The 23,024-nt window shown below is 44.8% G+C and overlaps 2 protein-coding genes across 5 annotated transcripts in view; one reads left to right on the forward strand and one right to left on the reverse strand.

The window, feature by feature from the left end:
* Positions 1 to 8,544, forward strand: part of SPG11 (SPG11 vesicle trafficking associated, spatacsin) — a 126,592-nt gene extending 118,048 nt beyond the window's left edge. For 2 of the 4 annotated variants that reach the window (XM_066276595.1, XM_066276599.1), the window contains exons 34-40: positions 731 to 864; positions 1,568 to 1,675; positions 4,631 to 4,799; positions 5,228 to 5,316; positions 5,498 to 5,653; positions 6,283 to 6,434; positions 7,924 to 8,544. In XM_066276595.1, coding sequence (XP_066132692.1) covers positions 731 to 864; positions 1,568 to 1,675; positions 4,631 to 4,799; positions 5,228 to 5,316; positions 5,498 to 5,653; positions 6,283 to 6,434; positions 7,924 to 8,104 — 989 coding nt within the window. In that variant the 3' untranslated portion in view covers positions 8,105 to 8,544. Of the gene's footprint in view, positions 1 to 730; positions 865 to 1,567; positions 1,676 to 4,630; positions 4,800 to 5,227; positions 5,317 to 5,497; positions 5,654 to 6,282; positions 6,435 to 7,014 lie in introns of all 4 variants that reach the window. The other 2 variants (XM_066276597.1, XM_066276596.1) reach the window with 2 other exon arrangements.
* A 614-nt stretch (positions 8,545 to 9,158) lies between these two features.
* The window catches only part of EIF3J (eukaryotic translation initiation factor 3 subunit J), a 36,950-nt gene continuing 23,084 nt past the window's right edge, over positions 9,159 to 23,024 (reverse strand). The window contains exons 5-8 of the mRNA XM_066276600.1: positions 17,244 to 17,358; positions 11,951 to 12,112; positions 10,543 to 10,616; positions 9,159 to 10,218 (exon numbers count right to left, since the gene is read on the reverse strand). Of these exons, the coding sequence (XP_066132697.1) occupies positions 10,087 to 10,218; positions 10,543 to 10,616; positions 11,951 to 12,112; positions 17,244 to 17,358 (483 nt within the window). The 3' untranslated portion in view covers positions 9,159 to 10,086. The remainder of the gene's footprint in view (positions 10,219 to 10,542; positions 10,617 to 11,950; positions 12,113 to 17,243; positions 17,359 to 23,024) is intronic.

Consider the following 23,024-nt stretch of genomic DNA (forward strand, 5'->3'; position numbering starts at 1 on the left):
AAATTTTATTCCAGAAAAATATTCCCTTCCTACTCCCACGTAAGCAAACTGTGAGAGTAACATTTCCTGGAACCCATTCCACTTGCAAATTTGATGGACCAATAAAAGGCCTTTTACTGATGTTTAGTGAATAAATGGAACATTTAAAAGATTGAACAGTTTTATTTGTAAATAGGTTTCTATATATCTTCTCAGTTCAGCTCAATGACTTTACAGAGTACCAGCTGTGTGCCAGGTCCTCTGAATACCAGAGATGTGAACAGATGGGGCAGCAGTCTTGGGGCCCACAGACTAGGGTGTGAAACACAGCAAGAGCCGGACTGATAGGGTCAGGAGAGGTTTTCAGAGAAAATGTCCAAACCGAGGCCTGAGGGATTAGTAGTCAGGGCTGCTCAGTCGTCAGTAGGTTTGGAAAGGCTTCACAGGTACCAAGGCCCGGAAGGCACAGCACGCATTAACGCTGAGAACTTTTTCTGTCTTAACATTGCAAATATTTTTCCTGTTTGCCTTTTAATTGTTCTTACAGTGGTTGTGTGTAATAGTTTTAAATTTGTATGTAGTCAAATCTTTCATGAATCTAGAAAGCGGTTAGAATGTCACGTGGCACTTGATTGGGCCCTGAGGCTCTTCCCTGAGAGAGAGAATGCCCTCGGAGTCATGCTGGGTACAGAACTAGTCAGTGGGTGGCCAGGGTTCACAATCCTGTCTTACCAGTACCCCACCTGCCCAGCCACAGAGCTGCTGATCCTGGCCCATCACTGCTTCACGTTGATGTGCCACATGGAGGGCATCATCCGAGTTCTGCAGGCCGCCCGGCTGCTCACGGACGACCACTTGGCCCCCAGCGAGGAGTATGGGCTGGTGGTAAGCCCGCCCCTCGCCCCCACCTTCCACCCCGAGAAAACCTTTGAGAGCAGATCGTCTTGGGACCAGCTCAAAGCTGATGCAGTCTTAGGGAGTTTGCCCATCCGTATACCACTGTTTACTGGGAAGCTGGCTGGGCCACTCTATCCTCTGCTCCAGGCTGTGAGTCCTGTCAGAACCAGCTTCTTTCAAAGGGGAAGTTGAGAGCACCTGTGCTCCAGGGCCACCGTCCCTCTTGCCAGGGTAGTTTGCTTTTCTAGGGGACTAAAAGGTGTAATTCCCCCAAAACAAGGTTCAGACCTACCTCTTATCTCTGAATTGAAATGAGCTGATAACAGGCTTTCTGAACCTCCCAAACACACTAGGCTTGAAACTGCCCCAAGCGGCAGAGCAAGCCACTGGGCAGTGCAGTAAGGAGTGGGGAGAGGGGAAGAATGCCTGCCCAGGAGGGGGCACTTCAGCACTTGATAGTCACTTTAGAAACAACAGAGGAAGGAACAGCAAGTGGTGTCTCAATCACTAGCATTTCCTTGTCCTCTGGAAGCAGCCCCTGTGGGGTGCATGAGAGAGGGAGCGAAGCTGCAGCCTGGCCATCAGGCCTTCTGCCTGGAGCTTGGCATCTGCAAGCAACCTTGATGAGGGTGGTAGTCGGGCTCAGAGAACTCCAACTGATGCTGATGGAAGCTGCCTTCTCCCTTTTCAGGTACGTCTGCTCACTGGCATTGGAAGGTACAATGAAATGACATACATATTTGAATTGCTGCATAAAAAGCACTACTTCGAGGTGCTGATGAGGAAGAAGTTGGATCCGGTAGGTGTGGTATTTTGAGCTCCAGGATGACATGTACTGCTGACTTTCAGGAGTCTCAGACTTTCCCAGGAATAATCTCAAATCAGAGTAGACCTCGGGGATGGTGGGAAGGAATAAGGACCTCCCTAGGATATATACTGTAACCAGTAGTTTAAGGTTACAGAGTTCAGACCACGTAGTGATTATTGTAACAGATGCTCAATAGTGAAGAAAATGTTTGTGCATGGCCACCTCAGCTGTCACCTGCCTCAACTATCTGAATGTCTGCTGTGACAGTCAAAACCCTTTCCTGAGAGCCCTGCAGAAATGGATTGACCAGCTCAGTAGTAGGTCGTGTGTGTGGGCTTTTACAGTGGAGCGTTTTCAGGGGACCATGAAAACTATTAGGAAGTAAATACCAAGACCTGAGCCTGGAAAGCTGTGGAGCTATTTATGATGAGTAGGAAGAAGTCTTGTAGCCAAGGACTGACTTAATAGGCCTTTGAGTTCTGGGCGTTTGTCCTCAGCATGCTTACGTGACACCAAGTATGTCACTCACAGAGCCTGTTTTCAAAGCATTTATTTGACTGACTCATTTCTTCAGCCCATTTCACCTCTGAAGATTTAAAAACCACAGGACACTTTTGGCTTTTGGAGCTCGGGCCCAGCCCAGCAGGATTAAGAGATAAAGCAGAAAAACTCCCCCTCAGTGCTGGGCTAGTTTCAGGACAGACCAGCATAGTAATCAGGAGAGGAGCAAGTCCTAGACACCGTTAGGATCCCCGAGAGGATATTTAAATTGTTTTTCAGGTATCTTTGTTTCTGCATTTAAATATCCTTTTAAAAACTTTTTTTTTTGAGAGAGAGACAGACAGACAGACAGGAAGGAAAGATAAAGCATCAACTCATAGTTGCGGCACCTTAGTTGTTCACTGATTGCTTTCTTTTTTTTTTTTTTTTTTTTTTCATTTTTCTGAAGCTGGAAACAGGGAGAGACAGTCAGACAGACTCCCGCATGCGCCCGACCGGGATCCACCCGGCACGCCCACCAGGGGCGACGCTCTGCCCATCCTGGGCGTCACCATGTTGCGACCAGAGCCACTCTAGCGCCTGAGGCAGAGGCCACAGAGCCATCCCCAGCGCCCGGGCCATCTCTGCTCCAATGGAGCCTTGGCTGCGGGAGGGGAAGAGAGAGACAGAGAGGAAAGCGCGGCGGAGGGGTGGAGAAGCAAATGGGCGCTTCTCCTGTGTGCCCTGGCCGGGAATCGAACCCGGGTCCTCCGTACGCTAGGCCGACACTCTACCGCTGAGCCAACCGGCCAGGGCTGATTGCTTTCTCATATGTGCCTTGACTGGGGGTCTTCAGCAGAGCCAGTGACCCCTTGCTCAAGCCAGCAACCACGGGGTCATCCCTGTGATCCCACGCTCAAGCCAGTGACCCTGTGCTTAAGCTGGTGAGCCTTCACTCATGCCAGATAAGTGAGCACTCAAGCTGGTGACCTCGGGGTTTCGAACCTGGCTCCTCAGTGTCACAGGCTGATGCTCTATCCACTGCGCCACCGCCTGTCCAGGCAATAACTTTCTTATTACAAAAAGTAAAGCATATTCAATGTTAAGACACTTGAGAAACAGTACACAGAAAGAAGCCCTGTTTACCTACCATCTGGAGATAGCCACTGCTAACATTTTGGTATAGGCCCTTTCTTTGCACATGTACCCACAAACATACACATATACTTTATATTTTTAACAAAGCTTTTATCATGCTGCCCAATATGAAATAGCCTGCCTTTCTCAATTGATAAGCATGTAATGAGCATTTCCCAAATCAACATCAGCTTTAATGGCTATGTGATATTTTCTTAGCCATTATTTTGGACATCTGGATTATTTCTAATTGTTTTCCAATAAATATCCTTGTTATACCCATCTTAGCACCTCTCTGCTTATTTCTTTAGGGATAGGTTCCTAGAAGTGGAATTGTTAGAATAACACATTTGTGCCTTTTTTTTACATTTGTGCATTTTTAAGGCTTCTCCCCAGCCCTGGCCAATTGGCTCAGATATAGAGCATCAGCCGGGCATGTGGATGTCCCAGGTTTGATTCCTAGTCAGGACACACAGGAGAAGTGACCATGTGCTTCTCTCCCGCTTTTTTTCTCTCGCCCTCTCTCTTCCCCTCCTGCAGTCATGGCTGGTTCTAGTGCATTGGCCCAGGCAATGAGGAAAATTCCATGGGGCCTCCACCTTGAGCACTAAAAATAGTTCGGTTGCGAGCACAGCCCAAGATGGGCAGGCATCAGCCCCACAGGAGGGTCACTGGGTGGATCCCGGTCAGGGTGCATGCAGGAGTCTATTTCCCCTCTCCTCACTTGGAAAAGAAAAAGGAAAAAAAAAAGGCTTCTTCCCTCTAACAAGTCCCCCTTCCCCCCTCTGACAAGTTTTACCATCCATACTCTCACCAGCAAAGAGACTGTATCTGGTTCCTTATACTCAGGATAGCATAAACTTTAATATTCATTTTTATCTTTTCCTTTTTCTTGGGAGTTTCCTTTTTTTTTTTTTTTTTTTTTTTTTTTTTTTTTTTTTTTTTTTTTTTTTTGACAGAGAGAGGGACAGATAGGGACAGACAGGAAGGAGAGAGATGAGAAGCATCAATTCTTCATTGTGGCACCTTAGTTGTTCATTGATTGCTTTCTCATATGTGCCTTGACTGGGGGGCTACAGCAGATGGAGTGACCCCTTGCTCAAGCCAGCGACCCCGTGCTCAAGCTGGTGAGCCCACACTCAAGCTGGCAACCTTGGGGTTTTGAACCTGGGTCCTCTGCATCCCAGTCCGATGCTCTATTCACTGCACCACTGCATGGTCAAGCTCTTGGGAGTTTCTAAGGAACTATCAGAACCAGGGGACTCAGCCAGTCCTGCCTGCCTTGCAGTTCCTGGTTGAGACCTTGGTATTCCCTGTTTTTCTGGGCAGAGTGGTACTCTGAAGACAGCCCTACTGGACTACATCAAACGCTGCCGCCCTGGGGACAGTGAGAAACACAACATGATTGCCCTGTGCTTCAGCATGTGCAGGGAGATCGGGGAGAACCATGAGGCAGCTGCCTGCATCCAACTGAAATTGATCGAGTCTCAGCCCTGGGGTGAGCAGAGGTCACAGCAGCACCCTCAGGGAAAGTTCTTATGGCTAAAAGGAGCAAGAGCCCATGAGATTGACAACTACCTACCTCAGCTTCCAGCAGCTGTTCAGCGGGCCCCAGCTGGGTAGGGAAGGGGAATTGTAAGGCATTTGTCCATCTTGTAGCCTGTGCATCCAGATGTCATCTGTCAGGAACCACTGTGTATGTTAATGCCATTTAAGACTGCTATGATGTTTCAGAATAAAAAACTAGATGGGGCACTGAGTTCTCCAGAATGTGTGTACTTGTGGCCCAACACCCTTTACCTGAGTCAGGCATATCTTCCTCCCTTTGAACACAAGCTGGCATATTTCTAGTCCAGCCCATGATCAGAGTGGGGTGGACAGTAGCCAGCGAGTCAGACACACCCACAAGCTTCCTTTACTCTGCAGAGGACAGCCTCAAGGATGGGAACCAACTGAAGCAGCTGCTGCTGAAGGCCCTGACTCTGATGCTGGATGCAGCCGAGAGTTATGCCAAGGTAACCGCAGAGTTCTATTCCAGACTGGTTTTGGTGCTTGCTGTCCACAGGGATTATTGGCTCTTCCATGTGAAGTGGGAGTTGGGCCAACTGCAGGCAGGAGTGAGTCCAATTGCTGGAGGGTTCATGGTGAGATGCTGTTCAAGTCTTTATGTGTGCCTCCCTCCACCCTGTCCCTCAGGACTCCTGCGTACGACAGGCCCTGCACTGTCATCAGCTCACCAAGTTGTTAACACTGCAGATTCACTTTCTGAACAGTGGCCAAAACACAATGCTTATCAATCTGAGCCAGCATAGGCTGATGGACTGCATCTTGTCCCTACCTCGGTTTTACCAGGTGAGCAAGGAAGAAAAATCTAGCCAGCATTGCCCATCCTCTCCTGCTGTCTAGTAAGACTCAGAGTGAGTATACTTGCCAAAAGTCTAGTGACAGAACCAGGACAGTTCAGTTCTCCTGACTTAACTGTCTGACATACAAATTGCCTTTCTATGGCATTATTTCTTGCTAGCATGTTTGGACAAAGGTTAGGCCATCAGAGGGGCAGACACCTTTGTCCTTTAGACAGTGAGGTTCAGAGGAATATCCCTGCTAGTGGTCCTGCAAGCATGCTTCAGCCCTAGTATTTTACAGAAGGGTGCACCTGGATTAGCACAGGGAGTCAGGGTTCCTAGCAGCCTAGTTCCAGTCCTTTACTGAGGGATGGTTTCACTGTTCCTTATACAGTTTAGTTGAAAACATGTTCTTAGCTGTTTTATTAATCCACCAAAGGACAGTATTTGGGGGTTTAGGGGGAGGGAAATGTCACACTAACACCAAGCTTTCCACCAATTCTGATACAGATAGAGCCTTTTAATATGATTGGTAATAATCACATTTACTGTATGAGTGTATTGTTTTCTAGAACAATCTGCCATCAATTTTACATAGTGTTTTTCTCCCCCCCCCCCCCCCCCCATCCCTTTAAGGCTTCTATTGTGGCTGAGGCCTATGACTTTGTTCCAGATTGGGCTGAAATTCTATACCAACAAGTGATTCTTAAAGGAGACTTTAATTACTTGGAAGAATTTAAGCAGCAAAGGTTATTACGAACGAGTATATTTGAAGAGATTTCAAAAAAGTAAGTATTAAAATGCCTCTGTATTGGGTAAGGCACGGTAAGAATTTAATGACTAAGCATGCCTGTAGCCACCCCTCTGTTTGAGATGACAAAGAGCTGTCAGGAATGCCCAGAAAGAAGAAATCTTTTAATGAATTATGCAAACAGATGAAAAGTTTGCTTGCCTGACCAGGCAGTGATGCAGTGGATAGAGCATTGGTGTGGGACGCAGAGGACCCAGGTTCGAAACCCCAAAGTTGCTGGCTTAAGCATGGGATCATAGACATGAATGACCCCATGGTCACTGGCTTGGCTTGAGCCACCCCCAGTCAAGGCACATATGAGAAGCAATCAGTGATCAACTATGGTGCCACAACTATGAGTTGATGCTTCTCATCTCTCTCCCTTCCTGTCTGTCCCTCTTTCTCTTGCTAAAAAGTTTGCTTATGGTGCGCTGTACTTAAAACTGGAAGACAGCTACTTAGCTAGCCTGAGGTGCCAGAAACTAATCAGAGTTCCCTCTGGAGTACTAAACTTATTCTAATTAAGGTAAGCATTAAGATACTCCTTTTTGTTTTGTTTTGTTTTTCATTCATTTTAGAGAGGTGAGAGAGAGAGAGAGAGAGAGAGAGAGAGAGAGAGAGAGAAGGAGCAGGAAGCATCAACTCCCATGTGCCTTGACCAGACAAGTGCAGCATTCCAGGTGGACACTATCCACTGCACCACCACAGGTCAGGATACTCCTTTTTTTTTTGAGAGACAGAAAGGGAGAAAGATGAAAAGGATCAACTCATAGTTGTGTTAACTTTTTAGTTGTTCATTGATTACTTTTCATATATGTGCCTTGACCGGGGGCGGAGGGCTCAAGCTGAGCCAGCAACCCGGGAATCATGTAGATCAGAGGTTGGGAACCTATAGCTCACGAGCCAGATGTGACTCTTTTGATGGCTGCATCTGGCTCACAGACAAATCTTTAATAAAAAACAAAAATAACGTTAAAAATATAAGACATTCTCATGTATTACAATCCATTCATTTCCTACCACTCATGTTCATGGTTGCAGGTGGCTGGAGCCAATCACAGCTGTCCTCCAGGACAACACCAAATTTTTATTGGATAATGTGTAACGTACACAGGTCGTTGTATGGCTCTCACAGAATTACATTTTAAAATATGTGGCATTCATGGCTCTCTCAGCCAAAAACTTTCCCGACCCCTGATGTAGATGATCCCATGCTCAAGGTGGTGACCTTGGGGTTTTGAAACTAGAACTTCAGCATTCCAGGTTGACACTCTGTCCATTGCACCACCACTGGTCAGGCAAGATACTCATTTTTAAAGAAATAATTTTAGTGTTCATCAGACACCCCCTAATGCTAGTTCCTCTTAATTTCCCAGACTGTCTAGCATTGCACCTTCTCCTCTGTATGTAGTCCTAAGTGTCAGAACTGATGGCCCTTGCTCAAGATACAGTATTTTAAACCTGTACATTCTTGTTTCTTTGTCTAGATATAAACAACATCAGCCTACTGACATGGCTGTGAAAAACATGAAGAAGTTACTCACATATTGTGAAGATGTCTATCTATATTACAAGCTGGCATATGAATACAAATTTTATGATGTTGTCAACAAGCTTCTGAGGGACCCTCAGACAGGTTGCTGTCTGAAGGACATGCTAGCAGGTTAGATGGATTCAGATGACAAGAGCATGGTTATAAGGGGCTTGTTTCCTTGTTCTGAAACGAGGTTCTGACAGATGTTTGTGATCAGAGGAGCATAATGCATCTGGGGAATCTTTGTTGTCCAAGTAATAAAACCCCAGAACTAATCATATTAGTCCTTTGTGAATAGTAGGTAAAGAATGCAAGTTTTTACAAGGTAATTACTATTTTAAAAATAATTGTTCCTCTGTACCATTTTATATAGATATTGGTATTAAGACCAAAAATTCCATCTTCCTCAGGATGGCTTTTACTTTAGGACATGATACAATATTGGTTAAAAAATACCTGTGCCTGCAAATTCCAGTTTCAAAGGAATTTAATGTTATTTACATAGTTAAGGAACAGATGATACATTTCCGTTAGTTAGAAACTGATCTCTATAATAAAATAGATTTTAAATTCAGTGTATGTCATTATTAACTGCTAAGGAAATCTTAGCCCTTGTCTGCCTTAAGACAATCTTTATTTGCTATAATTATTGCTGTGTAGTTACTACTTTCTGTTAATTCCTCAAATCTTATGGACGGTCCTGTCTTCCACAGAGTGGTCTACAGAGCTTGCACTAAGGCTCCCCCCTTCACATGTAAGACTAGTTAAAAACATTTTTTGCTCTGTCCCTAGTTTTGAATCTGTGACAGTTTCAAAACAGACTCTAATCACAAATTTGGTTAAATTGCTTAAAAGAAAATATATAATAAAATCACTCAGTCTATGCTTACAGCCGTAATGTGCGTTATAAGCTCAATTACTACAAATAAATAAGTCTTTTAGGTGCTTAATTAGGCCTCAGTATCTAGACAACCAAATAATTTCCCCAAATAAATAAGACGAGGAAGGCAGCTCTATAACTTTGTTGATGTAAGTTGACACTATTGAGGGCCTGACAAATTATTTTTGTTTTAAAGCTATTAACTACTCATCAAACATTTATTAAGCTTTGTAAGTATATAGAGAACTCTAGTCCCAAGAGCTGTGCTCTATACTCTCCAAAAATACCTCTTGGGAGTTAACACAAAATTTACGTCCTCACAATAGTGATTTTATTAAATTAGTTGCTTTATAAAACATTGCAGATATCATAATTGTTAACATAACAATTTACCAAACTGTAGTTAACTAGTACAGCTTGCTGAGCATGTTTTATAAAGGAAAGGAAATGCCAAAACCCTGTTTAAAGTTGTTCCATTGCAGCCTAGGAGAACAAAGATTTGTTTCTCAGACACTTAAGTCAGGCAAATAAACCAGGTAGGATTTTGCTCCCCATCAGTAGAATAGTCTGATAAACTAGCCAGTCTGCATTCAAGAGATTCCACAACTTGTAATGCGATAACAGAGGTTTACCTTCTTCAGCTTCAAAGTTGGAGGGCTTGGTTATTTAATTTTTAAGTATGAAACTAGTGCTTTTCAGCTGCCGTATCTTCACTCTGAGATAAGCAGTCTTCTTCACAATGTATGTTTAATATCCTCACGCTCGATTTTAAGACAAAGCAATTTTAATACTAGGTGCACACCATATGCCCTTGCTGCAAACTGCTTTTCTTGACAAGTTATGAAGTAGTTCAGAAAGGTGTGGTTAAGGCTGTATTACTGAATGGTGCTGGTCAATACTACACACTTTTTTGTCGTGTTGCAACCCTTGTTTCCAATTTAGTGACTGCTCCTACAGAATCAGATAGCAACAATGACCACATTATTAGGTTTTTGTTGGTTTTCTTTAAACTATGATTTAGTAGCAACTGAGGCTCCCAATTTTAACCCCTTGGCAGCAAGATCCAAGTTCTCTCATTTGCACATTAGCACCTAAGTGTCAAGGGGTTAAATAACCAGCACAAAAGATACTGCACTTCTGATTGTAGCATTTGGCAGAACTGAAAGGAAAGGAAGTTGTGCTACATGTTGAAGGGATTGTGGGCAACAAAAAGAAGACACCAGAGAAGATAAAATGTCACATGAAATCTTCATAGTCTTGTACATATCCTCCATCATAACCACCGTAATCTGCCAGATCGTCTTTCATGGTGGCCTTTAATCCCCCTCCAGGAACCACACCTTTCTTCTTCTTTTTGGCTTTGCTTTGCTAAAGATAAAAGAGTTAAATTTGTGAGACTTAAGGCACCATATGCATCTTATCTGTTATAGCTCAGAGACACCAAAGCATCTGGTCCCAGAAAAACTTTAGTTCTCTAAGGGAGATTCCCAGACCTAACCCAGGGCAATTTCTATGATTAATTCAAAAAATAAGACTGTGAACATGTAAAAGACAGTAAATATCATACTCGTGTTCTAATCCAATTTAAATGGTATTGGTGAATTGCTTGACCTTTAAGCTTTCTAGGCTTGTTGAAACTGCCTGCACTGCCATCCTAATGGAACACGTGTGCCCCACACAGCTTGCTCTTACCTTTTCTTGCTTCTGTTTCTCACTACAAAGCACAGTCAATGAATTGGTAATCTTTTTCAAGTCATCAATTTCCACTAAAGAAAGAAAAAAGGTGTATCACTAATTTTTTTTATCATTTCAGGGAATAAATGAAAGCAAAATATACATTCTTCCCCATGGTTATGAGAAATCTAATTTGCCTGTCATCAACTTCAATAACATTTAAAAGGCTATGATTCCCCTATTTGACATACCATAGTAAAAAATCATTCAGTCTACAGCCAGGCTTACAAATCAGAACTATTAAAGTAAAACGGCAAATTCAGCAACAAAAATTCATCTTCATAATGACCTGTTGTCACCGAGACACCAATACTCAACTGAAGAGAAACTAAAACTGTCTTTATAACTCAGTGTTCCCTACCATCCTCTCTCCCCACCAAACATACAGATAACCATGCCCTTCCATAACACACTGGTGCTCAGTAAGGCGCAGCAGAATGAACATGGAATGACAATTCTTGAAACCTACAGATGACAACCCCCCACCTTGGGGTCTCCATTTCCTAATACACGAACTAGAACGAAAATAGCAGATATCTCAGAAATCTGTGTCCTAACAGGAGACAAGCCTATTTAGTGGACAACGTATCCTTCCATCTTTATAAAAATATAAAGCTAAAGACAGATACCAGTTTTTAGCTACTAAAAAGTGTTCAGTTTTTGTTAGCACCTTCAAAAACAGGAAAAATAGTATATGCAGAAATACCAACTATATAGTATTATGGTATTATGTATATAATAACCTCTAACTTAGAAATAATTTCTCTAAGAAAACCCAATTTAAAATCTATTATATATTACTCTTAAAAACAGTAAATACTAGCAAAACCAGTCCCTTCCACATTAGTACTGCACCACCACTGGTTGTTACTCCCATACACCTGGCCCCTGAAATGTGTGACTTCTCTCAAGGTACAGACCACACCCATGGACCCAGAGAGTAGGTTCCAGCTCTGTTGAGCAACTTAATACCTGGTCACAGACTTCCTCGTTTGTAAAATGAACAGACACTTAACTGTGGTCAAGGCTCTAAAATCTTGTATGCCCAAAGAGTATTTTCACTCAAAGACACTTCCTAGCTCATTTCAAGACATAATTAGACATTAGCTGCCCTAGCAAGAAATCTCAATGTCTCTTTGAGAAGCCACTGTAAAAACATTAAGAATGAACAAAACCTCAAAAATAAAATGAAAACCATCCAAACTAATTGCGTACCTGCAGAACATTCTCATAGTAACTGCTAAAAAGAAAATCCTAAGTCTATATATTATAGCATCTCCCCCTCCCCCCAAAAGTCAGCCTCCATCTTCCTAAGTGTGCCCTTACTAAAACCCACCCACAGGGGCTAGAGGTTAGAATTACTTACACGAAATACACACATCTCGAACTAAGGCTTCCAAAAAACTGGCATAATATAGTGATTTCTCATATTGTGTAATTTTATCTTTTAGTAATTTTCCAAACTCTGTGAAGTCATCTCTTGAAGATGGGTTCATAGCATCTATTCCATAAACTGTATTAGTAACACCTGTAACAGAAAAGGGGCACTGAAAATATCAGAAAGATTTTCAAAAGTTTATAAACCATTCACACTGTCACAAAATATAAGATCTTCATTTTTATGGCTACATAGTACCCCATAAAGACAAATACTATATAATTTCACTTATATATGGAATTTAAAGAACAAATTAAACTGATGAACAAAACAGAAACAGAGACATGGATATAGAGGGGAAAGGGATTGGGGGACTGGATGATAGAAGGTGAAGGGATTAAGCCCCCCCCCCAAGCATATATAACATGTAGACACAGACAATAGTGTGGTGACAGTCAGAGGGAAAGGGGGGTAGGGGGCAGGTAGAGGTGGGCTAAGGTGGGGCGGAATGGGGACAAAAGAGACTCTGCTTGCAGCGATGGGCACACAATGCAGTACACAGATGATGTTTTATTGAGTTGCACACCTGAACCTGTACCTGAATAAATTCAACTAAAAAATAATAAAGTTTAGTCTGACCTGTGGTGGCGCAGTAGATAAAGCATCGACCTTGAAATGCTGAGGTTGCCGGTTTGAAACCCTGGGCTTGCCTGGGTAAGGCACATATGGGAGTTGATGCTTCCAGCTCCTCCCCCCTTCTCTCTCTCTCTGTCTCTCCTCTCTCTCCCTCTCTGTCTCTCTCTCTCCTCTCTAAAAATGAATAAATAAAAAAATAATAAAGTTTATAAACCAATTAGACATCTGAATAACCCTGTTATTTCATTCTAAAGCAGATTCTTTTTTTTTTTTTCCTGAAGCTGGAAACGGGGAGAGACAGTCAGACAGACTCCCGCATGCGCCCGACGATCCCCGGCACACCCACCAGGGGCCACGCTCCGCCCACCAGGGGGCGATGCTCTGCCCCTCCCGGGCGTTGCTCTGCCGCGACCAGAGGCACTCTAGTGCCTGGGGCAGAGGCCACAGAGCCATCCCCAGCGCCCGGGCCATCTTTGCTCCAATGGAGCCTTGGCTGCGGGAGGGTAAGAGAGAGACAGAAAGGAAGGAAGGGGGAGGGGGTGGAGAAGCAAATGGGCGCTTCTCCTGTGTGCCCTGGCCGGGAATCGAACCCGGGTCCCCCGCACGCCAGGCCGACGCTCTACCACTGAGCCAACGGGCCAGGGCCTCTACAGCAGATTCTTAAACTGGGCCCACTGGAGTCCTTGAACAGAATTCAGAGGGTATCCATGAATTTGGATTATAGCTTTATTTTTACTAGCCTCTCATTTAGTGTTTCCTTCCATTTTGATTACAGGTAACAAATCACAGTGGTATTAGCCTGACTGCTACCAACAGATATCAGATACTTTTGTATCACATTACAACTGCTGCCAATATCCTGAAATATTGTTCACAGTAACCATTATTTTCAAAGTACATTACTTATCAGGCCTGCCCTATATCTTATTTAATGCATTAATAAAGCATGTAATTACTGTATCAAAAGTAATTTTAATATTTTGATACCTACTTCAATATAAAAGATTTCTTTTGTAAGTAAAATCCTTTGCATTTTATGCATTTAAAAACATATGAGAAAGGGGCACATAGGTTTCTCCAGACTGCCAAAGGAGTCTCTGGCACACAGGACACTTTCTTAAAGTATCTGTCAAGAAACGGCCCCTAGTAAAGTGGGGAGAGAAAGAAAAAAGCAAAGAAAAAGATGGTTCCTGTGAAAGGATCCAGTTAACTAACTCTAGAAGCTGAGGAGGAGCAAACCATATGTTAATCCCAATAGAAAAATTAATATGTCCTAAAAGGATTCTAGGCTAAGAGATGGTACACTTTTGTATTCTCCTCAATAGTCAAGTAAATTAGTTAACAGTAGCACTGATTCAGTATTTTAATATGAGAAACACAACACTGAAATCCTATTAAACAATGACTGTATGAATGCACGTTTTTGCCTTTTAATCTATAATTAGTGTCCCATATTAGGATTTATGGGTACTGCATAAACCCTTCTCTTTAATAAACACATGGGTGGCTTTTACCATCCTAGGAAAACACAGGATCAGGGCTGAGTGCCCTCTGCAATGAGATGAGTGCAATTAAGACACTGCAAGCACACATCAGTGGACAGGAGCATCAACTGCAACTCTTGAGATTACCAGTGAAAGACAAGGTGACACTTCCCATGGAAAGGAAATGATCACGACAGTCAGCCTGCTTGATCCATTCTAAAAAAGAGGGTAGGGGAAAAAAGTAGATCCATCTTGGCTCTAGGTTTCAATTTCAAGTTATTTATCTGTTTCAATATGATCTTCTACTCTGCAAAATACTTTGGTAAAACAAGTGAGAGTTTTTTTGTTTATTTTTCTGAAGTGAGAATGAGAAGCAAGGAGGCAGAGAGGAAAACTCCCACATGTGCCTGACTGGGATCTACCTGGCATGCCCACCAGGGTGCAAGGCTCTGCCCGTCTGGGGCGTTGCTCTGTTGCAACTGGAGCCATTCTAGTGCCTGAGGCAGAGGCCATGGAGCCATCCTCAGCGCCTAGGCCAACCTTGCTCCAGTGGAGCCTTGGCTGCAGGAGGGGAAGAGAGAGACAGAGAGAAAGGAGAGGGGAAAGGGTGGAGAAGCAGATGGGCGCTTCTGTGTGCCCTGGCCGGGAATCGAACCTGGGACTTCCACATGCCGGGCTGATGCTCTACCACTGAGCCAAACGGCCAGAGCCCAAAGTGAGAGCTTTTAATTTCTCTGGCCATGTTCCTTACTTTTACCACCTGTGTCATATAACTCCTTCTAGAACACCATGCACTTATATATTTACAGGATCCTGAGCATATCTTTTATCACAGCTGCAAGTATGGTGCACAGAAATGCAAGTCCTCTAGAGCTAGAGCATGTGAGGGCCAAGAAGAGTTGCACAAAGAAATCACACTGATCACAAGAAAGAATAGTCAAAGCTGAATTGCCACCCCTTCCCCACCACCACCCTCTCCTGGGACCAGCATGCAATACTGTCTAAGCCTTATCCAGACTTAAAACAATAGGACAGCCTGACCAGGTGGTGGCGCAGTGGATAGAGCATCGGACTGGGATGCAAAAGGACCCAGGTTCGAGACCCCAAGGTCACCAGCTTGAGCACAGGCTCATCTGGTTTGAGCAGAGCTCATCAGCTTGGACCCAAGGTCGCTGGCTTGAGCAAGGGGTTACTCGGTCTGCTGAAGGCCCACGGTCAAGGCACATATGAGAAAGCAATCAATGAACAACTAAGGTGTCACAATGCGCAATGAAAAACTAATGATTGATGTTTCTCATCTCTCCATTCCTGTCTGTCTGTCCCTGTCTCTTACTCTCTCTCTGTCCCTGTAAAAAAAAAAACACAACAAAAAAAACCCAAACAATAGGACAGTCCTACATGCAGTTCAGTACTTAAAATCTCAAAGCTATAGACCTCACATTACACCCAAATTTCATCCAGCTGACAAATACATTTTTTTTTTTTTGTATTTTTCTGAAGCTGGAAACAGGGAGAGACAGTCAGACAGACTCCCGCATGCGCCCAACCGGGATCCACCCGGCACGCCCACCAGGGGGCGACGCTCTGCCCACCAGGGGGCGATGCTCTGCCCTTCCCGGGCCTCACTCTGCCGCGACCAGAGCCACTCTAGCGCCTGGGGCCGAGGTCAAGAAGCCATCCCCGGCACCCGGGCCATCTTTGCTCCAATGGAGCCTCAGCTGCGGGAGGGGAAGAGAGAGACAGAGAGGAAAAAGAGGGGGAGGGGTGGAGAAGCAGATGGGTGCTTCTCCTGTGTGCCCTGGCCGGGAATCGAACCCAGGACTTCTGCACGCCAGGCCGATGCTCTACCACTGAGCCAACCGGCCAGGGGACAAATACATTTAAAAAAGTGGTAGACTGCCTCACCAGGCACTGATGCAGTGGACAGATCACTGACCCCAGATGCTGAGGACCCCGATTCAAAACCCTGAGGTCAAGCCTGACCAGGTGGTGGCGCAGTAGATAGAGCATCACACTGGGACACAGAGGACCCAGGTTCAAAACCACAAGGTTGTCAGCTTGAGTGTAGGTTCATCGGCTTGAGGACTGGCTCACCAGCTTCAGTGTGGGGTCGCATGGGATCATTAACATGACTCATGGTTGCTGGCTTGAGCCCAAGGTCGCTGGTTTGAACAAGGGGTCACTCGCTCTGCTGCAGCCCCCCCCTCCCCGTCAAGGCACATATGATAAAGTAATCAATGAACAACTAAGGTGCCGCAATGAAAAATTAATGCTTCTCATCTCTCTCCCTTCCTGTCTGTCCCTATCTGTCCCTCTTTCTGTCTCTGTCAAAAACAAAAACGATGGCCCTGGCCGGTTGGCTCAGCGGTAGAGCATCGCCTGGCGTGCGGGGGACCTGGGTTTGATTCCCAGCCAGGGCACATAGGAGAAGCGCCCATTTGCTTCTCTACACCCCCCCCCCCCCTTCCTCTCTGTCTCTCTCTTCCCCTCCTGCAGCCAAGGCTCCATCGGAGCAAAGATGGCCCGGGCGCTGGGGATGGCTCCTTGGCCTCTGCCCCAGGCGCTAGAGTGGCTCTGGTCGCGGCAGAGCGATGCCCCGGAGGGGCAGAGCATCGCCCCGTGGTGGGCAGAGCTTCGCCCCTGGTGGGTGTGCCGGGTGGATCCCGGTCGGGCGCATGCGGGAGTCTGACTGTCTCTCCCCGTTTCCAGCTTCAGAAAAATACAAAAAAAACACCCCAAAAACCCAAAAACAAACAAACAAAAAAAACCGAGGCTGAGTACAGGGTCACCAGCTTGAACACAGGGCTTGAGCGTGGGATCATAGACATGACCCCATGGTCGCTGGCTTGAACCCAAGAGCACTGGCTTGAGCAAGGGGTCACTGGCTCAGCTGGAGCCCCCCCCCCCCATCAAGGTATGTGAAGCAATCAAACAACTAAAGGGCCGTAACTACAACTTGATACTTCTTATCTCTCTCCCTTGTCTGTCTGGCATTGTCCTCCAACCACCCCTGCTTAAAAAAAAAAATCTGAACATGTACCCACTCTACTGTAATTAATGAAATCTCAAAAAAGGTGTTTCCTGAACATTCATTACTAGTAACACTTTCAGAGTAGTCACTTGGAACCTCAATATTGTACTGCAATCACCCCCCTGCTTACCAAAAGTTTCTTTTGCTAATTCAAGGTCTGATTCTTCCTGTAATTTCTTTAGCCGCAGTTTATCTGCTAATTGTTCTTCTGGTGTTAGTACTTGATTTTCTTCAGGTTCTTCTAACTACAATGGGACAGAAATGAAGTTTTAGAAGGGCTGGAATCATGATGGATTGACCCAACACATCTGTATTGTATGAATTTTTTATAAGCACATGTAATTATAAATAATAGCAAACACAAAGCATTTACATACTGTATTTCAGCCTTCTTTTAAACACTTTAGTCTTATCTTAAAATAACAGGAAAAAAACCTATGGCACAGAGAAGTTAAGCAACCTGTCCACAGTAACAGAAGGTTAACATAGCTGGTAATGGAAGAGTGGAACTTCAAACCCAGGAAGACTGAATTTATTTCTACAGCCTTTGTTAAAAATAAAGAATTGAAACTATGAACAAGGTGAAAATGGCACTGTCATGTACTGCTGCTAACACTGTATACTGAATCAACCTTCCCAGGACAACTTGGTAATATGTATCAAGTCTTAAAATATTTTGACAGGCTTTAATCAAGTGATTCCACTGCTAGATATTTATCTTAAGAAACCAAGAGGCACACAGATTTTATCCACAAGGATGTCCAATGGAGTATTTATAATTTCAAATAAATTTAGAGATAATCTGAATGTTCAACAACAGAATAAAGTATGGCATACCCATATGACAATACTATACAAACATTAAGTGTTTTTTTCCCAATCAGAAAAATATTTTCCCCTTATTTTTTTATCATATTACTTTGTACTATGAAAAACATACATATTATCATAACAAATTTCAAAACAATAGAAGTTGTCATTTATGTCTCAATCCCAGTCCTCTGAGATGACAGTTAACAGTTTAATATAATCATTTTGGTATACTATGGTACACAGTGGTACCTTGAGATATGAATTTAATTCGTTCTGTAACCGAGCTCGTAAGTCAGTCAACTCGTATATCAAATTGCTGATATTGGACCCATGTGCAACGCGCCAACTAGCAGCAGCTTCCTGAACCACGGCTTGTATCTAGGAATTCCGCTTGGATCTCAAACAAAAATACGACTCAGTCACAGCTCATATCTTAAAAAATTCGTATGTTGGTCTGTTTGTATCTCAAGGTACCACTATAATTTTCTACAACACATACTGTTTTGTTTTGTTTTTTTGTATTTTTCTGAAGCTAGAAACAGGGAGAGACAGTCAGACAGACTCCCGCATGCGCCCGACCGGGATCCACCCGGCACGCCCACCAGGGGGCGACACTCTGCCCACCAGGGGGCGATGCTCTGCCCCTCCGGGGCATCGCTCTGCCGCGACCAGAGCCACTCTAGCGCCTGGGGCCGAGGTCAAGGAGCCATCCCCAGCGCCCGGGCCATCTTTGCTCCAATAGAGCCTCGGCTGCGGGAAGGGGAGAGACAGAGAGGAAGGAGAGGGGGAGGGGTGGAGAAGCAGATGGGTGCTTCTCCTGTGTGCCCTGGCCGGGAATCAAACCCGAGACTTCTGCACGCCAGGCCAACGCTCTACGCTCTACCACTGAGCCAACCAGCCAGGGCCCATACTGCCTTTTTTATGAGGGGAAATCTTTAATAATTATCAAAGTGGGAAAACGTAAAGGGAAGTTGTGCCACTCATAATCATTCCATGCCTATGCATTTTGAAGATTTTGATTTAGAAGTCCACTTCTGGCCTGATCAGGCAGTGGCTCAGTGAATACAGCGTTGGCCTGGGATACTGGGGACCCAGGTTCGAAAATCCAGGGTCACTGGCTTGAGTGCAAGCTCACCAGCTTGAGCATGGAATCATAGACATGACTCCATGATTGCTGGCTTGAGCCCAAAGGTCACTGGCTTGAACCCGAGGTCGCTGGCTTGAGCAAGGGGTCACTGGCTCGGCTGTAACCTCCTTGGTCAAGGCACATACATATGAGAAAGCAATCAATGAACAACTAAGGTGCCGCAACTATGAATTGATGCTTCTCATCTCTCTCCCTTCCTGTTTGTCTGTCCCAGTCTGTCTCTTTCTTGCTTAAAAAAAAAAGTCCACTTCTGAAATAGATTGTTGTATTTCTTACAGAGATGAAGTGAAAAGGGTCATTATGCCAAGTTAGAAAATCTCAGAACACTTTCTACAAAGAAAAAGGGAAATACCTTAACTGTCTAACAGTTAAGTCTGGACATAAAGTATTTCCTGCATCAAAACTAAATATATCACCTGACCAGGTGGTGGCGCAGTGGATACAGGGTTGGACTGGGATGCAGAAGACCCAGGTTCGAGACCCTGAGGTCACCAGCTTGAGCGCGGGCTCATCTGGTTTGAGCAAGAGCCCACCAGCTTGAACCCAAGGTCGCTGGCTTGAGCAAGGGGTTGCTTGGTCTGTTGAAGGCCTGACGTCAGGGCACAGGCAATCAATCGATGAACAACTAAGGTGTTGCAACGCGCAATGAAAAACTAATGACTGATGCTTCTCATCTCTCTCCGTTCCTGTCTGTCTGTCCCTGTCTATCCCTCTCTCTGATTCACTCTCTGTCTCTGTAAAAAATAAATAAAACAAAAAACAACCTAAATATATCTTAATACTTGGCCCAAGATAAACTGAGTACATTCAAACTAAGATTTATGTTAGAGACTAATACCAAGATACAACAACATACCGTATTCCCCCAAGTATAACATGCAACTTTTTTCAAAAAATTTGGGGTTTAAGAACTGGGTGCATCTTATACAGTGGTTGTAGATTTTTTTTTACTTGCATTTCCCACTTGTTTCTGCACTCAGTGTTGAAGACACTGATTCGTCATCAGACACAGATGAGGACAAGCTAATGCATGGGAGTTCTGATAGTGATGAGTTGCATGAATTTTACGATGAATAAAACTTTTGAGTTCAATAACTTTATGTAATACACGTTTTTCAAATTGCGGACCCCAAAATTAAGGTGCGTCTTATACTGTACATGGGGAAATAGGGTAAGTATAATTCTAACTTTAATGACCAAGAAAGATCCACTCAATGGAACTTTTGACTAATGAACATATAGTATTTCATGTTTAAAAAAGAAAGGCCCTGGCCTGTTGGCTCAATAGTAAGAGCATTGGCCCAGTGTGTGGAAGTCCTGGGTTCAATTCCAAGTCAGGGCACACAAGAGAAGTGACCATCTGCTTCTCCACCCTTCCCCCTCTCTTTTCTCTCTCTCTCTCTCTTCCCCTCCTACTGCCAAGGCTCCACTGGAGCAAGTTGGCCCAGGTGCTAAGAATGGCTCCATGGCCTCACCTCAGGCACTAAAATGGCTCTGGTTGCAATGGAGCAACAGCCCTAGATGGGCAGAGCATCGTCCCCTAGTGGACTTGCTGGGTAGATCCATCAGGCGCATGCGGGAATCTCTCTGCCTCCCCGCTTCTCACTTAATACAAAAATAATAACCCCCAAAACTCAGAACCATTGATACATAAAGACACATGCAGCCCCATGTTCATTGCAGCCTTGTTCACAGTGGCCAGGACATGGAAACAACAAAAAAACCCATCAATAGATGACTGGATAAAGAAGATGTGGCACATATACACTATGGAATACTACTCAGCCATAAGAAATGATGACATCGGATCATTTACAGCAAAATGGTGGGAACTTGATAACATTATACGAAGTGAAATAAGTAAATCAGAAAAAACCAGGAACTGAATTCCATACGTAGGTGGGACATAAAAGTGAAACTAAGAGACAGTGATAAGAGTGTGGTGGTTACGGGGGGGAAGGGGAAGAGGGAGAGGAAAAGGGGGAGGGGGAGGGGCACAAAGAAAACTAGATAGAAGGTGACAGAGGACAATCTGACTTTGGGTGATGGGTATGCAACATAAGTGAACGACAAGATAACCTGGAGTTATCTTTGAATATATGTATCCTGATTTATTGATGTCGCCCCATTAAAAATAAAATTATTAAAAAAAAATAATAGTAATAAAAACTTAATACAAAATAATAAAAAGAAAGTTAAATATTTTAAAACTGAAAACTGAAACAAATATACATCATATTAGACATAATGACACAGAAAACAACTTTATTTTAATTTTATTTATTTTTTCCCCCTGAAGTTGGAAAATGGAGGCAGTCAGACAGACTCCCGCATGTGCCTGACGGGATCCACCTGGCACACCCACCAGGGGGCGATGCTCTACCCATCTGGGGTGTCGCTCTGTTGCAACCAGAGCCGTTCCAGTGCCTGAGGCAGAGGCCAAAGAGCCATCCTCAGTGCCCGGGCCAACTTTGCTCAAATGGAGCCTTGGCTGCGGGAGGGGAAGAGAGAGACAGAGAGGAAGGGGGGGAGGGGTGGAGAAGCAGATGGGCGCTTCTCCTGTGTGCCCTGGCCGGGAATGCAACCCGGGACTCCTGCACGCCAGGCTGACGCTCTACCACTGAGCCAACTGGCCAGGGCCCAGAAAATGACTTTAAAATGCAGAATATAATTATACATTCTTAGCAGGATACATTTTTTTCTTTTTTTTTTTAGTGAGAGAGAGAGATGAGAAGCATCAAATCTTTGTTGCTGTGCTACAGTTGTTCACTGATTGCTTTCGCATATGATCCTTGACTGAGGGGCTCCAGCAGAGCGAGTGACTCCTTGCTCAAGCCAGAGACTTGGACACAAGCCAGCAACCACAGGGTTATGTCTATGATCCTGTCTTAAGCCAGATGAGCCTGCGCTCAAGTTGGTGACCTTGGGGTTTCAAACCTGGGTCCTTAGCATTCAAGGCCAATGCTCTATCTACTGCGCCACCACCTGGTCAGGCTAACAGGATATATTCTAATCCCAAAAAGAATTGCAAGGAAATCCTTGTGAGAAGAACAGAAAATATCAATATGAACTAATGATTACACATACACACGCACACTTTCCTAGTTTAATCCATAAAAATGGGTGCAGATGGCAAGGCTCTCACCATAACACTAAGTACTATGAGCACCTAGATTTGTCCACTACATATTTCCCACTAAAATAAACTTCAGAAAAGTAGCTGATTCCAGACTTAAAGAAGACAGTTTATCAGGTGCACCTGGCACTTACTGTGCCAGAAAACAAGGAAGCTTTCAAAGATTACTGGGGTTCTGTCAAAAGGATGAAGATAGGAATTACTTAAGGGGATGCCTACTGCCCAAAGTTGGGACAATTTGAGCATCAAAAAAAACTACTGGGGCCCTGGCCGGTTGGCTCAGCGGTAGAGCGTCGGCCTGGCGTGCGGGGGACCCGGGTTCGATTCCCAGCCAGGGCACATAGGAGAAGCGTCCATTTGCTTCTCCACCCCCACCCCCGCTCTTCCTCTCTGTCTCTCTCTTCCCCTCCTGCAGCCGAGGTTCCATTGGAGCAAAGATGGCCCGGGCGCTGGGGATGGCTCCTTGGCCTCTGCCCCAAGCGCTAGAGTGGCTCTGGTCGCCGCAGAGCGACGCCCCGGAGGGGCAGAGCATCGCCCCCTGGTGGGCAGAACGTCACCCCTGGTGGGCGTGCCGGGTGGATCCCGGTCGGGCGCATGCGGGAGTCTGTCTGACTGTCTCTCCCCGTTTCCAGCTTCAGAAAAATACAAAAAAAACAAACAAACAAACAAACTACTGGCCTGACCGGGCAGTGGCGCAGTAGATAGAGCATCGGACTGGGATGCAGAGGACCCGGTTCGAGACCCTGAGGTCGCCAGCTTGAGCACGAGCTCATCTGGTTTGAGCAAAAATCCCACCCGCTTGAACCCAAGGTCGC

Source organism: Saccopteryx bilineata, chromosome 4 (genome assembly GCF_036850765.1).
Source record: "Saccopteryx bilineata isolate mSacBil1 chromosome 4, mSacBil1_pri_phased_curated, whole genome shotgun sequence".
NCBI lineage: Eukaryota > Metazoa > Chordata > Mammalia > Chiroptera > Emballonuridae > Saccopteryx > Saccopteryx bilineata.